At 37.6% G+C, this 21150-nt stretch overlaps 1 protein-coding gene across 1 annotated transcript in view; it reads left to right on the top strand.

Moving 5' to 3' along the window:
- DHFR (dihydrofolate reductase) overlaps nucleotides 1-20661 on the top strand; it is a 34610-nt gene extending 13949 nt beyond the window's left edge. The window contains exons 4-6 of the mRNA XM_036764623.1: nucleotides 6755-6881; nucleotides 17018-17133; nucleotides 20488-20661. Of these exons, the coding sequence (XP_036620518.1) occupies nucleotides 6755-6881; nucleotides 17018-17133; nucleotides 20488-20566 (322 nt within the window). The 3' untranslated portion in view covers nucleotides 20567-20661. The remainder of the gene's footprint in view (nucleotides 1-6754; nucleotides 6882-17017; nucleotides 17134-20487) is intronic.
- Nucleotides 20662-21150: the final 489 nt, after the last annotated feature.

The following is a 21150-nucleotide window of genomic DNA, read 5'->3' as shown; positions in this document are numbered from 1 at the left end:
TTCAGGGTTATCCTACACATTTTGTCATTTGATTGTCACACAAGCCTGTGACTAGGCAGGACAAGGAGATAGTCTTGTTCTTTGCTGACCTTCAAAAGGGTAGGGACCGTGTTTTAATCATTTCTGTATCTCCCCAGTCACAAGGCTGTATGTATGGTAAGCTTTTAATAAATGAATATTGAATGAATGTCCCCTCCAAAACAAAGGGACAAACATCTATAGCATCTTTTCTTAATTAAGCCCACAGGCAACATAAGCTTGCTAGAGCAGAGGGCAAGTTGAGGGAGTGAGGAGGGAATGACCAGGGAAGTGGGATGGTGCCCAAGATAAAATTCCTGGCCTTCACAAATTTTGCATAGGGTTAACTGCTGAATGCAGTGACCTGAAGTCATTCCTTCCGCAGGGGTAGGGTAGATTGATTACTGCTGGTGACATCTTCCCCATTACCTAGCCGTGTATACAATAAGTGGCTAATAAGTTTTTGTAGAATTGAAAACAAAAGTTAACAAACATCTTCAAGGCCATAAGTGTTAGAGTCAGATTGGAACCCAGGTCTTCCCCCTTGATACCTTTCAGTTGGATTGAAAGTTATACTGAGAGAACCTACAAAATGGAGTTAACATTTATACAGCAAATTCCAGCCCAACTGAATTTTTTTTTCAGATTTAGTAACAGGCAACGACAATATAAAGAAATCCTTGTTTTCCTTTTTCTTATGTGTAACATTGCTTAATGAATTGAATAATCATTCAACAAATTCAGTCAGCAAGCATTTATTAAGTACCTGCAGTATGCTACGCACTGTGTTGGGTGATGGGGATACAAATACCAAAAAACGAAACAATTCATGATAGAGGTAATTAATGGTCACCTTTTATTCCTTGATGTTTCATAATATCCTTACTATGAAATTTTTTGAGTTTTCCTTAAAGTGAAATAGACTTGAGGGAGTTTTTAAAAAAAATTGAGGCTGGGGGGCAGCTAGGTGGAGCAGTGAATGGAGCACCGGCACTGGAGTCAGGAGGACCTGAGTTCAAATTCGGCCTCAGACACTTGACACATGTACTAGCTGTGTGACCTTGGGCAAGTCACTTAACCCCAATTGCCCTGCCAAAACAAACAAACAAAAAATGAGACTGAAACATTCTTTCTTCTTAAATATCCAAACACCTGTGGGAAAAGAATTTTTGTTACTTAAACTATCTTGTTAAAATAGCAGCTTAATAAATGCAGGTGTATCTTGTGGTTTACAAAACTTCTGCTGTCCTTTTCCCCTGTTGCCAGAATATTCAACCAATTTATTCTTTCATCTTGATAAATCCCAAATCAGTAAGCAATATCAGCTTTCCTGGGAACTCTTTAATAATACATTCTCAGATACTAGAGGTTACTTATAGTTAACAAGAGCCAGAACAAGCCATAAAGATATTTTGCTGAGGAATGTGCAATTTCAGGTCAGCAGTTGTAAAGTAATGAGGAAAATTTATTCTTTATGTGCCCCCAGTGGTGTAGATAATTGGTTTTGGATGCTTTTTGCTTATTTATATTTAATAGTTTTTATTTGCCTCTTTATTAAACATTTATAAGGCATGTAGATACCATTATTTTAAAGCTTTGTTATCAAATATTATAGGGAATTGGGCTTGTGCCAAATAATTAGAATAATTATTAGCTAAGACTTATTTCATGTTGTCCCGAGTGGTCCCTTCCTCACTCTTGAAATAGATTGGAAGGAGAGAGATTTACATATATAAATTATTACTATTTATGAAAACCGTATACGCTGCAGGCATCTAATTTCTTTCTTACTTTCCTCCTACCACCCTTCCCTTCCTCACTCACTAGGAAAAAATAACAAGCCAGGGCTAAAATAAAATAATAGCATAGCTGTCCCTAACATTAAGACACTCTCATTAGCCTGGACTACTCTATTTTAGAAAGATTTGTTTGGAGCCATACCAGAAGCATATTTCAGTCATTTCATTCATGTGTCTGACTCTTCATTACCCCATTTGGGGTTTTCTTAGCAACGATACTGGAGCAGTTTGCCATTTCCTTCTCCAGCTCATTTGACCGATGAGGAAACTGAGGCCAGCAGGGTGAAGTGACTTGTCCAGGATCACATAGCTAGTGAGTGTCTGAAGCCAGATTTGAACTCAGGTCTTCCTGACTCCAAACTTGGTGCTCTGTCCACTGCACCACCTAGCTACCCCCTTTCTGGTTTTATAACCTGGCAAATATAATGCAAATTTGATTCTGTATCAGCTTGATAGAATGAAAAAAACAGAACTGGATTTGGAGTCAGAGGGCTTGGGCTCAAATGCAGACTTTGCCACACCACCTGTCTCTAACTTCAAACAAGACATTTAACTCCTAGTTTCAGTTTCTTCATTGAAGGGGTAAGTGAAGATGACCGCTAAGGCCCTGTCTTGTTCTAAATCTAATCATCTTTTAGTGCCTTCATCAGCATTTCTCTTCAAAAAATCTTAAAAAGCTTTCGGGTCAAAAGATAAAATTGCTGCCATACATGGCACTTTTATGTGACATTGAAACCTTGGGTTTATAGTATAAATAGACACGAGGAAGATTTTCTCTTTTATTCATTCTTTTCTCATTATCTCCTTAATATGGCCAACAGTTATTCCATGCTTTATCTTTTCTCCCTAAACCATTAACTCCTCCCATTCCCAAGTAGACCCCACTTTATCAGATGTGCTTTTCCTTGTACCCTTCGGAGAAAAGTGAGAATGTGCCTCTAATCCATAGCTCAGCATATCCCTGTCCACACAACTGATATCTTAGTCTTCCCTCCAGTCTCAATGAAAGATAGGATTTTCATCTCAAAAATCAACCCTTCTACTTGAACTGTGGACCCCATGTCTTCCCACTTCCTCTAGAAGTTTAAACCTGTGATTATTCATTTATTCGGTGTATATATTGAGGCCCTATTGTAAAACATTTGGAAGCCCTTGGAGCAGTGCAAAAATAAGGCATGATCTCCATCCTTAGGGAGCTGTCTAATAACTATTGCCTCCTTCTAGCATCTCTAATTTCTCCCTCCCTATGGGCTGTTTCCCTCCTACCTTCAGACATGCTCAGATCCCCCTGTCATTAAAATAAGAAGCTTTTGTTTGACCATTCCAACCTTTCCAGCTATCCTTCCACTACATGATGTCTTAATCACTTCTATTTCTAAATCTGTGATCCCTTGGTTACCTGATAATTTCTGCCTCTGCTTATCAGCCCATTCCCTTGGCCTTCTGGCTTCTACCATAAACTGCTTCAGTGACATTTCCTAAACACTAACTAAATTCAGCGGTCATTTCTCAGTTCTATTCTCGTCTACTTCACTTACTTGCGGACCAACAACTCTTTCTTGAACCTCTCTTGTGTCTTCCATTTCCAATTTCTTCTCTCTCATATTACTAACCATACTTTCTGACTCCTTGACTGTAACTTCCCTTCCTATGGATGTACACAAAGTCAGCATCCATTATCCTAGCTATGTTCTTCTCTATGTATTTTTAATGAGCTCTTTAATTCCCATGGTTTAACCTGCCACCTCATTAGGGGGTAATTCCTAACTCTCTAGGCCAGACCTCTCGCCTCTATTTAAATTTCTTATTTCTAGATATTGACAAGACATCTCTAGGTGGATGTTCTTCCATCATCTTAAACTCAGCATATACAAAACTGAACCTTAACCCCTCCAACATGTCCCTGATAATAAAAATCTTTCCTAACTATCCTGTCTCTTTTATGGGTAACATCATTCTTCCAGTTTCCTGGACTAAAAAGATATTGCAAACTTCTGACTTCTTATTCACTGCATTCCTCCGATATGTTAACAAGTCTATTTTTTCTTTAAAATGCCCCACAGCCAGTATGGTGGAAAACACCTATAGTCTCTGTGGCTAGGGAGACTGAGATTGGTGGATCATTTGTACTTGGGAGTTCTGAGCTGGGGTGTGCTAAGCCAATTGGCTGATCACACTAAGCCCAGTTTGGTGAGCCTGGTAAAGAAGAAGGGGAGGTGTACCAGGTTGCCTAAGAAAGGGTGAACCAGCCCAGGTTGCAGGTCAGAGTTCCCATGGCTTTGGGCAAGATAAGGGGACCCAGAAGGAAGTAAGGAAAGAAATATCCCTCGAATTCAACTTTTCATTTCTATCCCTACTTCAACCATTAGGACTAGGCTCCAGACCCCTTTTCACCTCATGCCTTAATTTAATTGAACAACCTCTTAGCTGGTCTCCGCTTTCAATCTCTCCCCTTCATACACTCCAAATCTTACTCTTGTAACTGTCCAATTCCCCAGCCTCTTGTTTCCCTAATCCCTATTTATGCGTATTCTTGGGCTTTCCGCTCTTGCCTTTGCCGGTGCCATTGTCTCGCTGGTATGCTCACCTCCCACTGAAGACTGTCCTGTTCCTTAAAGCTCATTTAAATGCCACCTTCATAGTATTAGGACTTCTTTAGTTGGAAGAGACTTTATTCTTGTCAAACACTTTATTTTACATGTGAAAGAAAGACTTACAGATTGACACGATTTGCCCAAGGGCACACATCTAATAAGTAACAGAGCTGGAGATTCACATTCCGATCCTTTGACTCCCAGATCCAGTTATTTCCATCATACCATATATAAAACTCCTTGTGGGCGGAGATCATTTGTGTCTCCTACAACATCCAGGGAGCACATATCATAGACATTCAATACATAGGATCTTAGATTTAGACCTAGAAAGGTCTTTAGAGCCATTGAGAACCAACCCCTTCATCACACAGATGAGGAAACTGAGGCATAGACAGATTAAGTGATTTGCATGGGGTCGCATGAGTAACTGAGTAGGACCCAAATCCTGGTCTTCCTGATTCCCTATGCACTACACCAGAGGTTCTTAACCTTTTTTGGGGTCATAGACCCCTTCAGCAGTCTGGCGAAGCCAGTGGACCGCTTCTCAGAATAATAGTTTTAAGTACATAAAATAAAATACATAGGGTTACAAAAGAAACCAATTATTTTGAAATACCGTTATCAAAATATTTTTTTAAGAAACCAATTCACAAACTCCACATTAAGAGCCCCTGTACTGTGTCACTAGGCCAAGCTGCCTCTTCCAAATTGCTGTTCCTGCCTCTCTTGTCTTTCTGTTTCCTTGCATAGATCTTCTTGATCTAATTCCCCTACCTGTGATTGTTTCCAAAGAATTTACTCACATGTTTGTTGAAAGAATGAATTTACCTGAGTACAGTGCAGTAACAGTGTTAAAAGTCAGAGCCTACGTCTGATTCTTACACAAGTCTTCAGAGCAGAAAGAAGTTATAGACACTTTATTTGCAAATGTCACACACTTTTAGATCCCTGGCTGTATTCTGTTCCCCCCCTCCCCCCCACCAACCAAAGCCACTCTCTTCCCATTCAGCCCCCGAAAGCTCATTTAGCGCATCAGTGCTTGGTCTGAGCGGGCATCTGAGAATTTTTAAATGAATCATTTAATCCTATGAATAATGAGACAGACTGCTCACATGCTGGCTTAGTATTCTCTTAATGTCAAGAGAAGACAGAGACAGTTGAGTGGACCCCCGGGAGGAGCTTGTACATAGAGCAGCAAGTCCCGAGTTCAAATTTGGCCTCAGATATTTACTAGCTGTGCAACCCCAGACAAGTTACTTAGCTTCTGTCTGCCTCAGTCTTCTCAACTGCAAAATGGGGGTATTAATAGCACAAATCTACCAGGGGTATTGTGGGGATCAAATGAAATAATATATGTAAAGTGTTTGAGATAATGCCTGGCACATAGTAGGCATTTAGTAAATACTCGTTCCCTTCTAGGAAGTCATGGACAAGCGTGACCCAGGACGGGCAGGCATGGATGGGTTGGGACTATGTCATTGGGGGGAAATTGGTGAGATTATAGGTCAACTGAAGCGTGGAAGAGATGCTTAGAAAACCAGTGCTACTTCTGTCAAGGTGTTATCATCAAACTTTGCTGTTAGCGAGTAGCATTAATTAATTTGAGTTTGTCCTCTTATACTCTACCCTAACTGCACCAGAGGTACCAACAACCAATGTATCTGAGGTCAGATTTGAACCCAGGTCCTCCTGACTCCAGGGCCAGTGTTTTATCCACTGTGCCACCTAGCTGCCTTCTGGAGACCAGTTTTAGAGATCAATTGGTTATTCACTTGTTAAATTGAATTGAATCTCTTTAGCTAAAGAAAGGGGGAAATACCAAGTAGGGAGGGAGAGCTATTTAGGGAATATATGCTTTGAAATTGTCATCCATCTTTCTTACAAAAGAACAAGTTGACATTAATTTGTATTAATATGACTTATGTTTATGAAAGTGAAGATTTGACCATGTTGCCCTCTGTTCAGTAAACTCCTGTGGCACCCTGTTATCTCCAGGATCAAATATAAAATCCTGTTTTTTGTTTTTAAAACCCTTCATAACCTGGCCCTGGCTTCCTTTGGTTCTCATCTAAGGTCCCACCTTGTGCAAGAAATCTTTCCCAGTTCTCTTTAATCTTAGTGCCTTTCCTCTGAAGCTATTGCAAATGAATCCTATATACATCTTGTTTATACGTAATTGTTTACTTGTTTTCTCCCCCATTAAACTGTGAGCTTTATTTAGATCCCTAATGCCTGGCACATTATAGGCACCTGATAAATGTTAGTTGACTGATTGACTGTTTAAATTATTTGACTAGTAAAAATAATCATTTGTTGTTGGTTTTTTTCTCTCCAATTTAGGGAACCTCCTCCTGGAGCTCATTATCTTGCCAAAAGTCTGGATGATGCATTAGACCTTCTTGAACTCCCAGAACTAGCAAATAAAGTGGACATGATTTGGGTAGTTGGAGGCAGCTCTGTTTATAAGGTATAGTTATAATTTCATAGTACACCTGAATTTAAGACTAATTCATTACACTTTGTGTATGCTTGAAATAGTCTTTTCTTAAAATTTTTGAAGTAATATCCACTATAATACTACTGTGTGGGATGAAAGACCCTCATCAATTAAATTTATAATAAGGAGTCATCTCAGGGTGGGAACAGAAATAAATTTTATTCCGTTCTCAAGAATAGGGCGTCCTCTGCTAGCACAGAGCAGAACCAATAAAGGAGTCAAAGTACAAGAGGATTCCCGCCCACCTCTGACCCTTCTCACCATTGCCTGGGAGGTGTGCTTACAATCTGAGCACGAAAGCTAAACAAAGAACTGGGAAATTGAGGCACAGAAATTCCAATTCCCATTCCCTTAGTTAATGATTACAACTGAGGTGACATCTATAAATCTAAAGAAGGAGAATAGGATAAGGGGAAGGGGAGACCCTCTCCATTCTTCTACAGTACTTTTACAGTAAAGAAAAGCAGGTCACAGTGACCCTATTCTTACTGAGCAAATCTTTAAACCAGAACCAGAAGAAAAAACAAAAAGTTTCAGGGTAAACTTTACCAGAGGCTGAGCCATCAGAATCTCACAGCCGCAGAATTTTCCACTTCCCTATTTCCCTATTTCTTGGTTTTTTAAACATTTCTTAGTATAGATATAGATATATATTTATACATATCTTCCCTGTGAAGTCTTCATATTTTATTTACCTCACACACTACCTACCTTAGTAGAATGTTATATAGATCTTTTTAATTTAAAAAAAAATGACAGTCTTTAGGAAAAAAAAACTTGTATCTCTAAACACTTTAATCAATAAGAGAGAAAAAACAAATTAGTCTGACAACTAAAAAACTCTAGAAAACTAACAAATTGTAAAACTCCAATTAAACACCAAATTAGAAATCCTGGAAATCAAAGAAATTAAAGAAATTTAAAGAAAACAACCACTGAATTAATAAAACTAGGAGATGGTTTGGGGAAGAAAAAATAAAATAGATAAAACATTTGCTGATTTGCTTAAAAAGAAGAAAGAGGGAAACTAAGTTATCGGTATCAAAGATAAAGAGAATTCAAAACAAATGAAGAAGAAATAAAGGATATTAGAAACTGTTTTGTATAACTGTATGCCAGTAAATCTAACAGAATACCCAGAAATAAAGAAATTTCAGAAGAAGGAATTGGAGAGGCCAGAAAATGAGCTTCCAAAGGAAAAAAACCTTGAGAGTAGATGGATTCCCAAACAAATTCTAGCAAAGGCTCAATGAACAATTAATTCCAATGTTATACAAGCCATTTGCAAAGATAGTAAAAGATAGGACCTTGTCAAATTCCATCTATAAAACAGATATATTCTTTTTTTTTTCCTTTTTTTGCAGGGGAGAAGGCAGGGCAATTGGGGATAAGTTACTTGCCCAGGGTCACACAGCTAGTAAGTGTGTCAAGTGTCTGAGGTCAGATTTGAACTCAGGTCCTCCTGACTCCAGGGCCAGTGCTCTACTCACTGCGCCACCTAGCTGCCCCTAGATATATTCTTGAAACCTAAACCAAGGAGAGTCAAAACAGAGAAAGGAAAACTACAGACCAATATCACTAATGAACATTGATGCAAAAAATTATAAATAGATTATCAGCAGAGGGAATACAGCCACATGTCACAAAGATTCTATCCTCTGACCAGGTTGTATTTATACCAGGAATACAGAGCTGGTTTGGGATTAGGAAAACTACAAACAATTGACCACATTAATAACAAGAACAAAAAAAAAATCACATGATTATATCAATAGACACATAGAAAAGGCTTTTAACAAAACATAAGATCTATTTTTGTTTTTTAAAAGAGAATGAGAAACGAGCTTTTAAACATTTTTATCTCCTCTAAGTACAAAATACCGACAATTTGCATTCTTTATTTTCCCTTTGCATGTGTGAATGAAATGTGAGTATAATGAAAACTAAAACCCCATTTCAAAATCAGAAATTCCTCCCCCACTGTCCTTAGTCGCAACCATTGTGATCTGGAGATTCTCTTTTGAAAAGTAATCACTTTTTCTCTGTTAGCTTGTTTTAAAATGATTTGTTTCAAATGAATCATTCTTCATGCTAGAACTAGACCATGTTTATTTGGGCCATTTACATTTTAAAGAGTGGAATTTTAAATAGTGCTGTGTGATTTTATGGAAACATCTTTTTTCTCATGTCGCCACTTTTTAATGTTCCAAATTTAAAAGCCATCCTAAATTTTTCCCTGAGAAATCAAATTTGCCTTGACTTTTCTCCTCCATTCCCTGTGATCCAGCCTGCATAGTCTGATTAAGTCAACATATGTCATCAATAACAAATACATTAGATTTTCTAAAAGTAGACAGCTTGACCCAGATGGGTAATTTCATCATTGATAGAAAAGGGTTTCCCAAGTAATCATTAGTCATAATCCAGGTATGGATGCTCTTAAATCATTAGTACTTTCATTTTTTCATTTGAAAACATCTTTAGAGGAAATTTTTTGTTTAACTCAGAGACATTTATTTATTTTCTTCCTGCCAAACTTGGTTTGAAAGAGGATTATTCTAGCCTTTCAAATAGGGTATGCTGGTACATTTCATTTTCTCCCTCACTTTCTTAAATCTAGATAGTCAGCAAAACAATAAATCAAGCCCTCATTTGTAGCATTTCCAAGATGTAATGCTCACACCAAAAATTTAACCATGGCCTGTTCAAATTGGCTTCGGCATACCCCTGAATATAGGCCTCATTTTCTTTCACTATCAATTAAGAGAGTTGAAATAGATGACTTCTAAAGTCTCTTCCAGCTCTAACATTAAAGAAGACTTTCATTACATTCTCCTAAATTAGGTATGAAGGTAATATTACAATATATTATTTGGTAGAGAATCAGTGTAGAAAGCAGGCCCCAGAGTCAGGAAAAACTAGGTTCAAATCCTGTCTCACATATAGTACCTCAGGAATTCTCTACACAAGCCCAGATCTCCCCCCATTTCCACTTCCCCCTAAAAAAGTCACCCGATGAGCTATTTAACAGCTGAAAAAGAATAGAGGAAAGCAGCTATCCTCATTTTTTCCCTTTTCAAAGATGCCTACAAAATGATGATTTTCACCCGAGGCCAAGGGCTACCTCCCTTTTAACCATTATCTCGTTTGATCCTTATGACAGTCCTGTGGTATGTCATGCATGAAAAAGTCTGAGAGAGAGTTTCTGGGTAATTAGTAATCAATTTATCAATTAGGCTATCCACAATCAATAAATTGATAGTCACTGGTTTCTCTCGGTAACCAAAGATGACCCATGAAGAGCCTGAAAGCCCAAAATATTTTTTGAAAGGGAATACTCCTGACAAATGAAAATCAATCCTGACTGGTAGACATTTAATGAGGAGGTGAGCTAGAAGTGTTCAGCTCCTCCTGCTGAGAATGTGGCTTGATCATGAGACTCAGCCTCCTCCAGCAATCTGAACAGGAGAATCCATGTCCATCCAGACTGCTCTGGTTGGTTTTCTCCTTCATGAGCTGGGTCACCCTAAATTCAAACCGAGGGGTATGAGGACAGGAACTCCTTTCCCCAGGGTAAGAACTCACCCAAACTAGATTCTATTTATACTGTAAACAGAAGTTAAGTCTCCTATTTGGGTAGGGTCCCACCCAATATTTAAGAGCATGTTCCTTGTGGATAGGGGTAATCTTCCTCAATCATTCATGTCCTTCAGAGACTGACTTTTTATAGGAGCTGGGCCTTAAGGAAATTGAGGAGAAAAGCCTGGATCCCAATTTAATAACTAGTTATTAATATAATAATAAATAATAACTTCAGTATAATCCCATAGGGTTTTATTTTTCTCTGTTTTACAGGTAAGGATACTGAGGCTTAGAGTATCAGGAGCAGTGTTTAGAATACAAGCTTCCCCTAAGTCCCACATGTATCCTACTATATCATTCTGGCCTTGAAAACACTTTTATCTGGATAAGCCACTGTCATCTCAAACTTGGGATATCCCAAACAGAACTCATCTTATATACCCTAAAACCCATCCCTCCTCCATGTGGCACTGCCATCCTTCCAGTCAGTCATCCAGGGTTGCAAACCTGAAATCATCCTTGAGTCTTCCTCAACTCTGCCTAATAGACGCCCTCCCTTCAGAGAACATCCTTGACTCTTCCATTGCTCGTATCCCTTCAATTAGATCTCTACCACATCTCTCACATCCAACCTTTCCTCTTAACTCAGCCTCCCTTCTAGCTAGGCCCTTGTCTGTCATCTAGACTACTGAAAGAGATCCTAATTGGTTTGCTCACCCCTAGTTTCTCTCCTTTCTAATCTGCCATCCACTTTCTGAATTGGTGCTCCCAAAACTGGTTGAACTGTGTTACCATGTGGAATATACTGTGTTTTAACTCCTGTCTATATTGTATCCCACTTAATAGAATGTAAGTTCCTTATGGACAATGACTTTCCATTTTTGTTTTTGTAATGCTAACATGGAACCTTGTGCAAGTAGCCATTTAGTAAATGTTTGTTGAGTTAAATGCCAAATTCATCTTGAGAAAAGCTTTTTCGAAAAATGTCCAAGTCTTAGGACTAAAGTATTCACCTAACTTTTATTTAACTATATGACACAGTGGACAGAGCTCTGGGCCTGCAGTCAGGAAGCCTTGAGTTCAGATGTGACCTCAGACACTTTACTAGCAGTGGGACACTGGGCAAATCCTGTTTGCCTCAGTTCCTCAACTGTAATTTATTGCCTCGGTTTCCTAAATATAATATTATAATATCACCTGCTTCCCAGAGTTGTCATAAGGGTCAAATGAAATAATATTTATAAGGTGCTTAGCACAAAGCCTGACACGTGGTAGGCACTATATAAATGCTGGTTGACAGTATTATCATTAAGCCTTCTGAGACATCCAGAGTGGTATAACGAGGGGTATATTGGAGCCAGCTCATGGGAACCATGTTAAATTTTCAGTGTAAGTATTTACACCTCAGGAATTGGCAAACATTACAAATGAAGACTTGTTTTAGTGATTACCTCGACTTAAGAAAAAGATGAAGAAAATGTTAATGCAGCCTAAACTTAAACATTTGTTGTGCATACACTTTTTTTTTTCCTGAGAGCTACTTAAACATCTTTCAGCACATATCTGATTGTGCCTTGCTGGTGGGTTGGGCACCTGCAACTGTCTCAGGTATTGGTGTGGTATCATGTGACTACCAAGTAATTAATACACTGTTTTAAAACTAAGCAAGGAAAAATATGCTAATCCACCAAAGGAACTGGGTCCTTTGTATTACTTTGTTCCATAACTTTGAGCTCCCCTTTTAAATAACTAGAAATAACTAAATCTTTCCATAGTCCTGTCCAAATTCCATATTTTCCTCTTCCTCTAAAATAAGCTGCTGGTTGAAGTGCAAGGTACAAGATTATAGACTCGTGTGGCCTCCAGAAATAGAAAAATAAAATTTGCGCAACTTTAGATTTGGCCTTGTCACTAGGCCTTCACATGGGTTCAAAAGGTAATCAGTACATAGATGGTGTTTATATGCTAATTGATTTAAGACCCATCCTCCTCACTTCCACACTTCAAAACCCCCCCCAAAAAAAATTATGGAATTATTTTTAGGAAGTATGATTTTTCCCCCTTAACATTTTCAGAAATCCACCAACTGTGGGGTTGTTTCTCAAAAAATTAGCATTTTTCACAGCAATGCTGCCTGTCAGGAGCATTGAGTTAATGTTCCATGAAGAAGATCTATCCAGTCTTCAACACAATCATTAACAACATGTGGCAAAATGTAGTCATAAGCAGTGTGAGGCAGGTAAGCTCCCTTCAGAAACACACATTGTTCACAGAGATAACTGAAATACAGAAGTGTCAGCCAAATTTGAGTAATTGTGCCAGTCAGCTATTTTCAAAGGTTTTTCCTCATTACAAAAAAAAAAAAACCATTTTCTCCATATCTAAATGTGCTTTATGTAGTCTTTAGACTAATCACCTAGTGTAAATGAAGGGAGGCCTTCTGAACTGTTTTTTTTTAAATGGCAAGAGAATGTTTCCTTATGTCCCATTACAAATAGTACCCAGAGGTGAAAAGAATTGCCTTTTTTTTTTTTTAAAGTCAACCTACTCTCCCTTGGTGGCACTCTTTCTTCCATGGCTTTAATTATCACCTCTAATGTATGGAACGCTCTTTCCAAGCTTTGAAGTTTTATATAAATGTGAGCTTGTATAATATAATAACAACTGGAGCTATCGCATGTTGTTACATAATATTGTACATAGTATAAATACGATGTTAATATATAATATTGTAAAATATAATTACTCAAATTTACATAAGGGTTTGAAGTTTGCAAGCAAATGGATCCTCACAACAACCCTATGAAGCATGCGCTGATGTTATTCTCATTCTGCAGATAGGAAAACTTAAGCTCAGAGAAGTTAAGGGGCTTGCCCAGTAAGGGTCTGAGGAAGGATTTGACCTCGGGTCTTCCTGACTCCCAAGTCTAGTGCTCTGTCCACTATGCCACTTTGCCACCTGTTGTGATGAGGAAGACTCTTTATCTCCAGGCCAGACTTCGCCCAATCTGTCGGACATTTCCATTTGCATATCCTGTCATTTCTTCACTCCCTACATCTGAAACAGATTCATCTCCCTCTGTGTCCTCAACTTCCTAACTATTCCTTTTAGGGGCTGATTTTTTTTTCAGTCTTATAATCTAGAAACTGACTCTCCTCCCTCTTGTCTTACGTCTATATTGTCACCAAGTTCTAGTGTTTCTTTCTTTGAACTGTTCCCCAAATCAAGCCATTTTCCTCTTTTTCTGTCTCCACCTCCCTGGTCCTGGCCCTTTTCATCTCATTTTTTAGTTGTTGTAACAACTTCATAATTGGTGTCCTGTTGCACAGTTCATCCTGACTTCTCTAGTCAAACTTATTAAAACAGTATCTTCAGATAGCAGGTCAGTATTATTATCACTAGCTTGTCCCTTCACCCTATTTCCTAACCTCTGCTTTCTTTATTATCCCGTTATCTGTGTGTATGAACGCACACTCACACACACAGTTTTCTGCCTTTGCTCATGCTGTATTCCCTACCTGGATTACTGTTCTCTCTCTGAATGACAAAGTGCTACCTCTCGTAACACTTTTCAGGAAGCTTCCCATGATTCTTCCCCCGACCAGACTGCCATTGTCCTTTTCACATACCTGTCTTAACTTCTATATGCCTCGGTTCCCTCATCTATGAAACGGGAATGATAGTAACATCTTCTTCCCAGGAGAGTTGTGAGGATAAATGAAATGACATAAGTTCCTCGAAACCCTTAAAGCCTTATGTAAATGTGATGCTGAGATATTATATAACTATATGTAATAGCTCAGGCTCTTAGTATAATATACTAGCTCACATTTACATAAACCAGAGAACTCCCCATATATTATTTTTATTCATGGAGAGGGGATAATTAAAGCCATGGAAGTGCTTTGCAAACGTTAAAACACTATATAAATACTAGCTATTATTATCAACTTAAGCTATAATAGATGATTGATAGAATACGTTCTCTCTCCTGTTAAACTGGAGAGTCCTTAAGGGTGGAGATTCTGTTTTATGAATATCTGTGTCTCTAGCAGGGCCTAACATGGTGCCTTATTGAATAAATCAATTCCTCTGTGGCTAGGCTAGATCCCACTTGGAAATACCTTATGCTATAAATAGCTGGCTGCTCTGAGGCAATGACACGCTGTGTCCACCCCCTCCCCTAACATCCCATCATTAAGAACAACCAATAATGCCCATTCTACAAGCCCTCAGATATTTTTGAAGCAATAAATTAAGCTGTCCCCAGCCAACAGACTCACCTGGTGACTAACATAGGAAAATGTCTCTGTCCGATGTTTCTTCTTCCTTACAACTTCTTTCCTCCCCTAGAATGTTACCACACCATCCTCTCTCCATTTTCCTTCGAATGTCAGTGCAGAGTTAAACTTCAAGTAGTCTTTTCACCATACATGCACATTTACATCCTCTGGTGAGTGGGAAAGAGTGTTGAATTTAGAGTCAGGATCTGGGTTCTTACCCTCTTTTGCTGGTGTGACCATAATCAAGTCACTCAATCTCTGTGGTTTTCTCACTTTCTTTATCTTTAAAATGGAGGAGTTCTGAGGTCCTTTCTATCTATAAATATATGGTCCTATAATCATCTATTATTTGGCCCCCTTAACTCAGGAATATTATCTTTCTGGTATTCTTCTTTGTTCATCTCTATTTTAATTGTAAGTTAGAAAATTAATCTGTTGTGACTAATAAGCTTAAGAATAGTGCTGGTGATAGAGCTATGTAAAAGGAAAGGAGAGCTATGAGTGTGGAGAAGAAATTAGATGCAGTAAAGAAACAAACAATGCAATCAACATTTAAAACCCTTCAGACACCCAAAAGTACCATTCAGAATCTCTGCAGAATCTCCTCATTTTCTTCTAATTAAACAACTTGTATTTTCCTACAGTAACCAGCATTCAGGATTTATTTTTAAAATCCTGATTGTTACCTTTTTTTTGTTTAATTGACAGTTTCACAACTGATTTATAATATTCCATTATAATAGTTAATGGGGTAAACAGGCCTTTGTGGGCTAGCCTAAGAATCCAACTCACATTTATGATGTTGTTTCTATGAGAAGATGTGTTCAAAGTTCCAGCCAAGTAACTTTTAGAATATGTTACCTGAAGACAGACTATCTTCAATTCAACAAGCAGTTATTAACCTGCTAGCACTGTGCTATGTATTAGATATGTAGAGCTAAAAAAATTACATTCCTTGCCACTTTGATACATTTTGCTTAGCATGGTATCTTCTATGCAGTGGGCACTCAGTAAACCTTTGTCAAATGAATTGACATTTCTATAAAAAGAACTGGTATCTGTGCCACATTATTAGGCAAGAAGCCATATTCAAGGGAAGTCTGGAATTTGTATTTTAAATGGCTAGAAGGACCAGAACATTTTTGGAATCATTGCCTAAACAACAAGAAAAATAAGGAATTTTTTAAAATTCAGTTCCAGAACTTTTCTGTTCTTGCAACATAATATCACTTGATATATAGATAGATTGTTAGACTTGGAGTCAGGAAGATCTGGGTTCAGATCCAGACTTAGACATTTAGCAGCTGTGTGACCCCTGGACAAATCACTTAACTTCTGTTGGCTTCCATTTCCTGATGTGTAAATGGATATAATAATCGTACCTATGTCTCAGGGCTGTTATTAAGAATACAGTAATATTTGTATAGTACTTTGTAAACCTTAAAAAGCTATAGAAATGCTAGCTATCATCATTATTATTAAGTGGAGGCAGAAAAGGCATGTGGCTCGTTGAAACCACAGATAATCTGGAAACTGTGTGAACTATTGATTTCTCCTTCCTTCCCTCCTCTACCAGCTTTTGGAAAGCAAGTGACAAAATAGGTTGATTTTAAATTTCCTTTTCTTCCTTTACCACAGATAGCAGTGTTTATAAAGCACAGTGCTGGCCAAAAGATTAGGTAGCTGATGGCTTCCTGTTGTTTTAATTTTGTTTGAGCCACAGCCAGGGCTAGCACACCACCAATCTAAGAAAGTATGAGACCACAAGGTAAGATGTTTTAGTGTGGCATTCTATAAGTCACCAGCATGCCTCATACCTGATAGGGCTATAAATAAGATCATTAAAGCAAACCCCTTACCCCAAAAGGCCATATTCTTCTTTAGGGTCTTTGGTTGCTGCTGTGGAGTCATTTCAGTCATGTCTGATTCTCTGTGACCCTATTTGGGGTTTTCTTCCCAATGATACTAGAGGGGTTTGCCATTTCCTTTTCCAGTTCATTTACAGATGAGGAAACTGAGGGCAGGGTGAAGTGATTTGCCCTGGGTCACACAGCTAGTGTCTGGACTGGATTTGAGCTCAAGCAGATGAGTCTTCCTGACTCCAGGCCTGGCACCTGCACGCTGCGCCACCCAGCCTTCCTTTGTCTTTAGTTAGATACCAGTGATTTATTCCTCATACTACTTCCTCATCTTGTATTAGGCATTTAATCCATTTCATTCTTTTTGTCTTCTTTTCAAAGGAAGCGATGAACAAACGTGGTCATAATCGACTGTTTGTGACAAGAATTTTGCAAGAATTTGAGAGTGACACGTTTTTTCCAGAAATTGATCTAAAGAGATATAAACTTCTCCCAGAGTAAGTTAACACAATTCAATTGAAGTACTTCCTTGAACTTTGCACTAAATAATAACTGAAAACATTTTACTGGAAATTAGCTTTTCTTTGTCTTGGCTTTGATGTTCATTTATAATATTCAAATATTAACATTTTGTAGTGTATTCTGTTCAAGTCAACAAATATTTAGTAAACCGCTAATATATGCAGGTCACCTAGAAGTTCATTAAAAGCATAAAAAACTCCTGATAACTTTATGCTCTTATATGATTGATTCTAGTGTAACTCAGATGAATACTGATTCTGTATTTTCAAGCTACTTAAAGCAATGACATGAAGTTGTTTCCTTTCCTTTGTCTATTCTATAGTCTTAAAAGAAGGTTTTCTAATATGTGATGTTATTCTAATCTATGTTTTATGTATATACATATCTACACCTAATATTATATTTCATATGTGTGTGTATATCCTCATTGATTCTCCATTTATTCAGTTCATTCAACAAACAAAATACTAGTTATGCAGAAGACACTCTCTTTGGTGCTGAGCCAAATACAAAGATAGAAATTATACAAACCTTGCTTTCAAGCTGTTTACAATATAATATGAAGAGAAAGACATAAAAAGAATGTGCAAAAATAGATCCCAGGAAAAGAGCGAGGCAGAATTTTAGAAAGCAATCATTTTCACATTTTAGAGATTAGGGAATAGTCAAAGAAGGCTTTATCAAAGAGATGGTAACCCAAATTTGGACTTGAGAGAAGGGAGGGCCTTCAGTAGGCAGAGATTGGGTGGGGGTAGTGATTAAAGAAGCTGAAGCACATTCTCTTGACTATACTCAGTGGTGACAAATATTCAAACTTTGAAGGGCAAATTTGATTTTTAGAAATAGCTGAAAGTTATTCGCAGCCAAGTCTGTGAATAAAGGTAAATTATCAGTCTGAACAATTCGATTTTTTGTTTTTGTTTCTAACTGGTGCATTGAGACAGTTTCTAATTTTAATGGCTCTGGAGGTCATTCCAAAAAAGGACTCCAGAATTGTTTTTAACAGTGGCAACATTGTTATAATAATAGTATGGGCTCCTAAGGTGATTTGTTTTAAAAGGGACAAGACACATTTGTATATGTTCTGCTAAGTTTATACCCCCCTCCCCAATCAGCATTCTTATCTTTGTGGTTGTAGAATTGGGGAATTAGAATGGACTTTAGAACTTTGTAGCCCCATCTCATCTGTTTTATCTCTGAATGCTGCTATCTCTTTCTCATTCTCTGGATGCTAGGATCCAAATCTTTTTTTTTTTCATCACTATCAGTATCTGGTTGTTCCTTTCTGCTTTTCAACAAAATAGTTTTGAGATTTTGGTTTCAATAATTTTCTTGAGTCTTGATTTAGTAATTACCATTCCAAAACATTCTTACCCTCAGTCATGGATAAAGGAAGCTGCTGGGCATTTTAAGTATTCTAACAAGTTATTGGTCCTGCCATTGGGCATCCTCAGCATTAGAGGTCATAGAGTCATAAAATGTTCAAGCTACAAGGGACTATAGAGATCATGTCGTCTAATTCCTTTATATTGTTTTTTTTCCTGTCGTTTTTCATTGCTGATGATGGTACCCAGAATTCTACTGTGCTTTTTGGTGTGTTTGGGGGCTTTTTACTTTTTATTTTTCAACAAACCAACATTTATTTTCTTTCGCTCTCACCTCCACCCTCTCCCCTAACCTCTCTGCAATGAGAAAAAGAAAACCAAAACCCTTTTAAAAAATATTCTTAATCAAGCAGAACAAATTTCCACATTGTTCATGCCCAGAAATGTATGCCTAATTCTGAATCTTCAATCCATCAGCTCTCCATCAGTAGGGGTAGTATTCATCATCACTAGTCTTCTGGACTTGATCATTGTGTTGTGACTTTTTGGCTTAGTAAATAACCCTGTTAACTAACTTCTTACTATTTAACTGAGCCGTTTATACTCCTGGATATTGTCTAGTATTTCCCTTGTGTTACTAGATTTTTATGCTATTATAGTTTATGACAGCTCTCATAATACTACATTTCTTCTTATAACTGATTTTTCTAACAGTACCATTAACTATCTCTTCTAGCAAGTTTTTAAGATGCCAATTACATGGAGGTCTTTAGTTGTGATCAAACATTTCAGTTGACTTGTTTTATTGTTTTTAAGTTTCTTGTATAAAAATCTTACATATTTTAGCATGATTTTTATGACATTTCCTATGTGTGTCAGTTTCCTGGATGCATGTCAACTGCCTTAAAAGCATCATTTTCTTGAGTTTGTCATCAAAACCTCTCCTGCATGCCCTAATAGGGTCTTTCTCTCAATTTCTAGTTTAGAAATTCCTCTGCACTGTTTTTTCTTAAATTTTTCTTGTCAATAGGCTAGTGACATTTTGGTTCAGGTAGTCCCTATCTCTTCTAGAGAGAATCTACTGATTCCGAAAGATCCCCCAATTTCTGATGAGTCTAAAAACTCCCTACCTATATTTATCACCTGTGCATTTAGTGCTAACTCTTGCGTTTTCCTCATAAAACAAGTAGTTACTTCAATCATGATGAAAGTCACAATCTCAGCCTGGTTCTTCCGCAGTTATTACTCTTTGAATCTAAAGAATTTAAGATTATAGTTAAGCCAAGGCATTTGTTGTAAGCAGTACTTTTAATTATTGTACAAACAGATGGAATTGTGATTCATTTCACCTCAAACATTTAACTGCCTACTATGTGCTAGGCACTGATAATTCAGAGGTGAATAATAAGACGTTCCCTGCCCTACCCTGGCCCAGAAGGTAAGACAAGTACCCAAGTAAAAGTATTGCAAGACTGTGATGAAGATATGAACAAAAGTGCTGTGAGAAGTTCAGAAAGAAATAGAACAAACATGTCGCACTGGAAAAAGAAGAGCAAGAAAAAGAAATAAAATGAGGCAAAATACTGGCCAAAATGAGTTTGAAATCAAAGTAAGTTTTGTCTTTACTTTGAGCTAAATTATTTACCTTGTTTTACCATTTTAATCAGCTAACATAGTGTTCATTTCTAAGGGTTATTGCTCGTTTTTAGAAATCACATATTCATTTTTTTTCCTTGTCTTAAGAAATGACAGTTTGACACACATACTCTTGAAAATTTCATAAGGATGTAAATGAAGTTTTTGATGACTCATTCCAGAGAAACTACAGCAAAAAACTGTTGTGGTAAAACATTTCTAAAAAACAAACCAAAAAACCCCACAAAACCTGAGTTCCTCTCTTAAGAACCTGCCTCTACTGTTCAAAGGAAATTTAGAAAGGATGGCTTTTTATATATTTTCTTTTGAGTCTCAGTATTTAGTAATACATAAATCTTTCTTTTTCAGGTATCCAGGTGTTCTTACTGATGTCCAAGAAGAAAAAGGCATTCAGTATAAATTTGAAGTATATGAAAAACATGATTAATATGAAAAATTTGAAGGCTGCTGTTTCCAGATAATTTTTCCACCAAAAATTAAGTTTGTATGATGTTAGAATAAAAACTATTATTAGAAATGTTATGTATATTTTACTTTTTAATGTATCAATAAACATTTATTATCATTATTATTATTAAGCGCCTGTTATGTGCCAAGGACTGTGCTAAGCTCCAGGAATACAAAAAGAGGCAAAAGACAGTCCCTGCCCTCAGAGCTCCCCAGTGGGGGAGACAACATGCAAGCAAGTATGTACAAGCAAGCTATAGACAGGATAAATAGGAAATAATTAACAGAGGGAAGGTGCTGTAATTAAGGGGTTAGGGAAAGCTTCCTGTAGAGGGTGGGACTTAAAGGAAACTAGGGAGATCAGAAAGGAGAGAGAACATTTTCAGGCATGGGGGATAGCCAGACAGAATGCCCAGAGCCAAGATATGGGGTCTTCCTTGTGGAACAGCCCGGAGGCCAGTGGCACTGGATTGAAGAGGACGTGTTGAGGACTAAGGTGTAAGAAGACTGGAAAGGTAGAAGGGGGTTAGGTTATGAAGGACTTTGGATGCCAAACAAAGGATT

The sequence above is a fragment of the Trichosurus vulpecula genome, chromosome 1, assembly GCF_011100635.1.
Source record: "Trichosurus vulpecula isolate mTriVul1 chromosome 1, mTriVul1.pri, whole genome shotgun sequence".
Taxonomy (NCBI): domain Eukaryota; kingdom Metazoa; phylum Chordata; class Mammalia; order Diprotodontia; family Phalangeridae; genus Trichosurus; species Trichosurus vulpecula.
The sequence above is the reverse complement of the archived record's forward strand: the minus strand, read 5'-3'. Positions and strand labels throughout refer to the sequence as shown.